General features: G+C 41.8%; 1 protein-coding gene across 1 annotated transcript; it reads left to right on the forward strand.

Annotated features, from left to right (window-relative positions):
* Positions 1-898: 898 nt before the first annotated feature.
* LOC101858175 lies at positions 899-7683 on the forward strand. Its single transcript, XM_013081091.2, has 5 exons — positions 899-1247; positions 1778-2100; positions 3790-4017; positions 7003-7232; positions 7678-7683. Exons 2-5 carry the CDS (start codon positions 1809-1811, stop codon positions 7681-7683), a joined length of 756 nt encoding a protein of 251 aa, XP_012936545.1. The 5' UTR covers positions 899-1247; positions 1778-1808.
* Positions 7684-8110: the final 427 nt, after the last annotated feature.

An 8110-nucleotide genomic window follows, 5' to 3' on the forward strand; every position in this document is an offset into this window, starting at 1 on the left:
GGCTGTATTGCAGCAACAGCAGACAACCAGAAACCAGAAAGAAACAGAGGAAGGGGCAGGCCAAGGAAAAGGTGGATAGAGGAGGGAGGGGGATGGGGCACAGAAACTTTAATTAAGAATAACATAACCGTGCAACTGGCGACACAAAAAAGTAGAACAAAACGTTTGCTTCTCTCCTCGACACGGCAAGGTAACAGACGACGCAAAAAGTAAGAAAGTAAAGTATGTACACCAGGGTACGAGCCATGCAACTTCAAATTTAAAGGTTTTTTGTCCGAGTTTAGAAACAGGAAATATCAAACACGGCCAGAAGCCAAGCATGGTATAAGCTAACTGAATTGGTCCAACAGCAAGCACCAGATGAAAAGGAAAGCAAAAGACAGGAAAGGAAATAAGGTCATTTTAAAAGTTTATTTCATTCTAGAAAAAGACGATTAAGTACTGGAAGACCTTTTTAATGGGGTGTACTGATGATTCGGAGCTGTCGAAATCGAAAAATTAGTCATCGGTGCCGTTATGTCAGTTGACTTTACATCCAGGGAAAAGAAATAGGCTTGAAGATTAAAGAAACTCTAATTTTAAGGGACACAAAACTTTTTGTATGGCTTGGACATTGAATAAGTTCAATGAAGGACTGACAACTTAAACATCGCAAGTAGAAGCTCTATCGCAGGCACACCCTTTAATTTACTATCGGGGTCATACTCGCTGAATGGTCCTATCTGTGTCGGGTTGGAGTGCGGGACCCTTGCGTCATGGTTTTATCTGGAACATGTTGCATTCCCACGAACAACAACCAACCCGCACCTTTGTCTTCTTTGTTTCACAGATAAGCAAACAGATCTTCGATCCCTTCATTTACTTTTTCTTCTTGGCGTGCCAGGCATGGACGATTATGATTCGCAACTTTTTTTCTCTGTTTGGGGGGGGGGAGGGGGCTTTAAAATATAACGATATTATATTGTATCATACGTTTGAATAATAGATGCAGATACCACGTTTGAATAATAGATGCAGATACCGCAAAAATGGTAGCGTTAATAAAAGAAATCAGTACTTTTGATAAGACTAAAATATACCTTTTTTAGTGAAAGGTCATGGCAGTCGCCTTATCAGTGAAATATTAAAAGAAATGTTTTTAAGAAAAGAACATTCATGCTTCAAGTCGATAAGTAGATCTATTACGTGGATATAACATGCGTCCAGTCTTACCCGGTGTCCATTAGACGTTGTTCTTCTGCCCGTGAGTACGTTCTAGTTGTATGACAAAAGAGTAACTTTATTTAATTGCGTATTTGACTGTCTGCTTTCTTCATTAGCGAGGTATTTAATTGAAGGGGTCAACACGGCCTGAATTTTTGTTTTTAATCGTACAGCTTTCGTTCTATCCTTCAAAAAACGCACAAAAACAACGTGAAAATACAAACAGACCCAAACGTATTACAGACCTGCTATAATTAATTATAAACGTAAGTCCTTTATTATTTGAAGAAGGGGATCTTTTATCATGACAAATAGGAGCAGTCAACATGAAAATGACGTGTGGCGTCTGCTGTGGTAAATGAGACCAATTCTGGCAAAGAAGAGTTGTCACATTTTGAACATTTAAAAGATTTCAACTTGTGAATATCTTTTTACACAACCACAGCCACTTATACGTGATTGATATCGAAAAAAAAGAAGAAAAGAATAGATGACTTTATGATAATAGAGAAAAGGTATACAATAACAGGGAATTCTGCCGTAGATTCCAATCTTAATTTGGTATCCTCTCCAGTAAGACACATACGGAGTCTCAGCAGAGGGCGATGCCGTCAACATTTCTCAACTTGATACTCCTGGCCGGGCTGGTAGTGCAGAGCTCCTGCGTTGCTCCGACGTTGCTGGGAAAATTCTCTTACCCACATGCCGCATTCAGCACCCTGTACCAGCAAGGGACCTCCTCCAGATATGACCTCCTGCTCTCCAGCTTTGGGATATTCAGCTCCAACGTTGCCGTTGTCTCAGATGTGGGCCAATACTTACAAAGAGTGTCCAGTATTAACACCAAGACTTTGACGCAAAACGTCAAGTGGCCCAATGAAGTAACTGGCGTGCCTCGTGAGTTCTGACAAAGATTATAATACCAAATATGGTGGTTCGCCCCTCTATTTAAGATTCTAAATGAAAATACCGGTACTCAAAACTCTGACGTGAGACATTTATAGTATAAGACCGGATTTGCTACTATCTTTTTGGGAGTGACAGGCGTTGTGCTTGCTTACTAAGAGTAAGACCAAATATGATCCTGATAGAAATCTCATTTGAGAAACAAACTAAAGAGTTTGATTACCGCGAGTAGCCACATCTACAACGCTGAGCTTTGACAATGGAGCGGTTTTATTTTTTAAAGAGTTGACCATTTTGTAGCAAGTTGCTTTTGAATCTGAGTGCTGAGTTTGTGTTAAGAAGTTGCTTCCTATCAAACCCCTCTACTTTTTTTAAATGTGTGGTTCTCATGTTCAATAGGGATATGCGAGCAACCATCAACACATTTCCAAATACATAACACACGTACATATAAGTCACATTTTGAGAGGATTTTAAGTTCTCTTGCTTAAACCATGGTACTGGTATCCTTATACGCATCTATTCCCCCATATACTTTCATTTATCATTATTACGTTTTCCTACCTAACAAACATTAAACCTTCCAAGCTCAAGAACAGTTCATTGGGGTTTGAATCACGGCCGGCCATTCACACAATAGCGCAAAACAATATCAACATATTTCATGCTCCCACAGCGGTCATTTCATGCATTACATGTAGTCAATAAGTATGGGTTTGTTGAGACCTGGAGGGTAAAATGGGTTTGACAAATAAAAATCGTCTATCGAACAGAGACTGGTTAGCAGTGCTTTAGAGGCTGTACTACGAAAAGTACTACTAAGAAAAACTGATTCACATGAATATTGTTGTCGATCGCGAACAATTGCCTGAAAATTTTGGAGCTAACAATCGAATTAAATGTAATTCTACTTGTACTATTCTTGTGTGTCATGTGTAGGCAATGACGCATATTCCCTCCTAATTTCGTTTTAAGATTCGCTGCAATTAAAAGATTCGCGATTTGCAATATACCCACCAAAGACGAAATTTCGAAGTTTTGCTTGATCGTAAGATAAGTAAACATCTCTTACTTTTATTCAGTGCAATATTTGACTAGGTGTAAAGTAACTACAGCCAAAAATGAGACCTCGATCATTAATAATATTTAAGACTACAATGGAAAAAAGGGGGGGGGTTACGAGAAGGAAGCGCGGGGCAGTGCAGGGCTTGGTGAAAAATGGGGGTAGGGGTGGCAGAGTTTTTAAAAATCAGTTAGTGAGTTGTAAGCTTAACTTTTGATAGAATAATTACTGCATAGAATTAAGAAAAGGGTTGCAGGGCTGAGGGGGGGGGGGGAATCACAAGTAAAAGAATCTCTAGTTTACTCTGAAAAAAAAGAAGATTTATAGCCCCAAAAATAAACTCAGTCTTGGGTTATACACCCTTTTTAAAAGAGGTACAGTAGAAATAAAGTAATGACCTGAGCTCAGCGTATTTTTTTTACTTTCACTTTTGATTTTGTCAAGACCTTAAAATGCGACTTGTATTGTTTTCCTGGGTTTTTTTAAATTTGTAGTTACATAAACGTATGATTCACAGGAAGGTTGTGTCCTTATTGTAAAATTCTTCTCCTGCGCCCCCCCCCCTCCCCTCCCCGCTTCTTTGTTTTCTACAATTAAATCGACCGGAACAACTAAAGCGGCCGTGTTGAAATCATCAACTCGCTATATGGCAATCCCTGACGGCTTTTTGGTGCCTGGGAAGACTTACGGTAGCGTAAGTCTCATCAATGTGGATGGCAGTCAGTCTAGCCCGAAGACAATCACCGGAGGAGGCAACTGGTTCTACCATCGGGTACGTTGGGTGGACATGGACAAAGATGGCCGACTGGACGGACTCACGGCTCGTGCCCATAAGCCATTCATTGGTAAGAAAAATTACATTTTTTCGATTCCCATGGGGGAATTTGGGTTTACAATAGCAAATATACATACATAAATCGTTACCTTAGAATTACAAAGTTCTATCTGACATTTTTAGCCATTTTGAGTTTCTAAGACCACGAGGCCAGAAACCAAATGCTCTGTCTGCTCTGTCAAAATCGTAAGATTATTTGGAGCCGTTATCAAAATATTCAAAGAATTGCATTTGCAAAAGCTTGATTTGTTTTGAAACCCAAATTTTTTTTACTTCAAATCTCTCAAAATTGGGTAGGCCTACTGGGCAGATAGACCTTTGCAATTCTAGGGTAGAGAAATACATAATTCTAGATCTAGTATAAAACATGCATAAATACACACGTAAATACATACATGTACCCAAATAACCATTACACATCAATTTCACAAACATGCCATTGTTGGTTGCCCTTGTGCAGCGCCCCATTTTTTAGCTAGGGCTGTCGTGTCTTGCTTAAGGACACAGCCCAGTGACCACCCATCTGATCCTAGTGTCACCGACACTTGCTTTACACTCTCTCATTTCGAAGGGCCCCAGTAATATTGGGGTCTACTTTTGAAAGGTTCTCCGCCAAGTTTTGAGGCACATGCGCGTGTCCCAGTCCCACTGACAGTTCACTTTCAAAAACCTATCTTTTTCTTTAAAAACATAACAAAAACAAAACTTATCGGTTGAAATGGTAAATGCGAAACTGTGCCGAGTTCCACTAACAAACCTACGAAATCAGGTTATCGGTTCTAACAGGAGAAGAGAAACTAACTGTATCTAGATCTAGATTTAAGTTAACTAAGTCCAGGAAACAAACACACTTGAAGTGTGTGAGAAGACTTAACTGCCAATTAACGGGGTAGCATGGTATTTCTGCCAGCTCGTCATAAGGAACCAATAACAGTCGAGCGTGTTGATCGATGACCGATATAGCTTTCGTTTCTCTCGCTCAAGGTCGTCTTCGGATTCAGGTTTCGTTTCAGTAGGAAAAAAACTCCTTCCATGTTTATGATGGCATTGTCCTATCTATTCAACCACGGTGTTATTTGTAACTTTGAGCAGCAGGTAGAATAGGTCCTGGGTCAAACACATTCACCTGTTGAACTACGTAGCTGGTTTATACACTGTAAAAACCTTCTAAACCCGGGTATGCACGGACCAGAGATCGACATACCAAAAGTCACCCGTTTCCCGTGAAAATTGCAGTGCCAAATCAAAGTCGAGTTGAACAATTATAACAAGCACCTAATTGCCTTGTGGAATATGTCTGCAATGTTAATACCGTCAAACCTCGTTGTACCGCCCCCTGCTGTATCGCCAGCTCCGGCTCCGGTAACCTCCAGGTTTTGCCAGTGTAGCCTACAAAATGAAACGCCTATAAAAATAGCATTTACGCGTTTACACTACACCACCATCTTCCATATTCTCACTGTCTGAGTTATGCCGTCCTCATTAAACTAATGTAGATTTGACCCGATATACCGCCTCAGAGGTACACACTGTGACACTACACACAGCGCACTCGGTGGCTGCTTGATAATCTCTTTTCTACACACGTCTCTGCAAACTCGGCCTATTTCTAGCTCTTGTCGTCGATTTGCTTCTGATTTGCGCTGATTATGAAAAGGGTAGCGTATGAAAATGTTACATGAATTAAATTTAGGCTTTGGTCAATATTTAGATAAAAATTGGAATTAAATTTGTAAGTTGCTTGGATAAACTTTCAAACTACTCTGCGTCACCTGGGCTTGCCAGCAAAATGATCTTGTGCCGACAGATATCTGTCCATGAGGATTTTATATTGTGAGGGCTCACGCCCAAGTCTATAAGACAGGTCTGAGGCGGCCCGAAGACTGACGAGTATCAGTTTTAAAATTACAGTCCGTCTGCGGTGTCCTTGAAACCAGTCCTCCTATGTAGCCTCGCTTCTGATCTTTGCTTCTTTTAATTTGAATTTACGCTGGAGCTCTACATGTAATTGATGATTGCTTCTTGTTTACTTTTCCGTGGGCATGGTAATCGCGGAACACAGATCTATATGAGGCAAAACCGGGCTCAGTTTGTCTCTAGTCAGAAGTCTCTTGCCTTTTCCAGTCAACCATTAGTCAAGATGGCAGTCGCTGCTATCCAGTTATATCGCCAGCCCCATTGTAACGCCATCTTTATGTCCTTCAAAGGTAAGGGATATAACGAGGTTTGACTGTATTTTCAGAATAACAAGAATCGGGATCCGTGGCAGGTATTTCTATGGTCACCAAAATTAATGGGAGAGGTAGGAGATATATTCACTAAAACCATCAACTTCTTAAGACTATTGGACATTTACATGTACATGTATTTATTGGATTCTGTGACCGGCTCCGATGTGACTTGTGCATGTCTTATGATTCTCTACACTCACGCAAATAAAACGGGGGCTCTCGTGGCCTAGAGGTTAAGGTGTTGGCCTCTCATTCAAAGGTCCCGGGTTCGAATCCGGGTCGCGACCGAAAAATTTTCTTCTCTAAAATTGTCTCCTTTCACCCCCTTTCCTGCTCTCTAGCAATGTTCTGTTGTCTGCTTTCATTTCCACTTTCTGCCCCCACCCCCTCACCTCCTTTGCCCCCTCCTCTGGGCTCCTGACTCTTTCTGCAGCTTTCTACTGTTACTCCTTGGCTCCTCCTTACTGCTGTCTTTCTGCCACACCCCTGATCTTCTGGTAGGAAAGATCTACACCTAGCCTTCTCGGACAAGGGCGAAAAATCTCGGAGGGCCCGTGTGCAAGTTGCGCACGTTAAAGATACCGTGGTGGTCTAAAATCGATAAGAGTAGACTTCGGCCGCCACCCGGGCAAAATTCAAAATTTCCTACCAACTGAAAATATTAGGAGTGTCCCGCGCGCTCATATGACCTATGCAGTTGCGAGCGCCGTAAAACACTTTACAAAAACAAAAACAAAATAAAACGATCACTCTGACCACTGCAGGTAGTGCCCAAGGTCAACTCCTGTGGCTGAGCAACCCCGCTGGCCACTCCATCGACTCACCATGGACAGAGAATGTGATCGCTTCGGGCCCGGATACTTTCTTCGAGTTTAGCACTCTGACGGCTGGAGGCAAGTCGTATGAAGTTATTCTCACATCTGAATTTTTCGACCAAAAGTTGAGAATATTCTGGACGGAGGATCCCCAGCAGAACTGGAAAAACACGCAATACGTATGTACTCTGCTGTTCTATCTCCTTCAAAGTAATTTTGTCTCCATTTTCATTGTCGAACAATCATTTCTTCAATGGCTCACTCACGGCGAATCTCGGCATTTTGAGAACCATTCAAACGAGAAGAGTCACCTTTGTCTTCCTTCTCTTTGTTCTACGTTAAATTTTTCTGGATGCTGGTGACAAAACCGTTTCACCTCCAAACTTCTATAATTAATTTTCATCTGATGAAAAAGTTGCCTCAAAAGTGGTTTGATGTAATTAATAACTGTTAAATCTCAGCGGCACTCACACAAACATGCATACACAGCACTCCACGAGCTCACAGCTGCGCTTAAGCCGTGTTGTCCAGGAAAGCAGACAGCACCTAACAAATGTCCAATGGGAGCGTAGGTAACTGTGTTACTGGGGGAAAGTGTGTCGTAAACCTTCACCCCACTGTCAGGGCTAGGGCAGCGTGAGCCCTCTGTGCAGTGTTATTTTTTTTCTCCAAGTCTTCTACCTTTTTACAAGAAGTTTCATTTACGGGGGGGGGGGGAGGGGGCTCATCCTTTGCTGCCTAAAGACATTTGATTGGCCGTTAGGTTACTATAGTTGTAAGCGGTGGCAATAGTGATTGGATAAACAAGCAAGCCATCAAGTTGATTACTCTGTTTGCATTGCGTGCGATCGTAACGGTTTCAACTGCTTATTTCGTTATTTTCATTTGCTTTGGGATAGAGTTGGGGGTGGGAAGGGGGGCTAAAGCCCGTGATCCCTTTACTACCCACCGCCACTGCATTTCTTTATGTTCATACTATTTCGTTTCTCTCCTGACCCCCCTCCCCCTCAATCTCTCTCTTTCTCTCTCTCTCTCTCTCTCTCTCTCTCTCTCTCTC

Source organism: Aplysia californica, unplaced genomic scaffold (assembly GCF_000002075.1).
Source record: "Aplysia californica isolate F4 #8 unplaced genomic scaffold, AplCal3.0 scaffold00115, whole genome shotgun sequence".
Classification (NCBI taxonomy): domain Eukaryota; kingdom Metazoa; phylum Mollusca; class Gastropoda; order Aplysiida; family Aplysiidae; genus Aplysia; species Aplysia californica.

Bases quoted from the DNA above. Each gene is read 5' to 3' on its own strand.
- LOC101858175 (XM_013081091.2), top strand. From the start codon at position 1,809: ATGCCGTCAACATTTCTCAACTTGATACTCCTGGCCGGGCTGGTAGTG. The intron at 2,101-3,789 runs GTGAGTTCTGAC...GAACAACTAAAG, and splicing joins TGAAGTAACTGGCGTGCCTC to CGGCCGTGTTGAAATCATCA. The intron at 4,018-7,002 runs GTAAGAAAAATT...TGACCACTGCAG, and splicing joins TGCCCATAAGCCATTCATTG to GTAGTGCCCAAGGTCAACTC.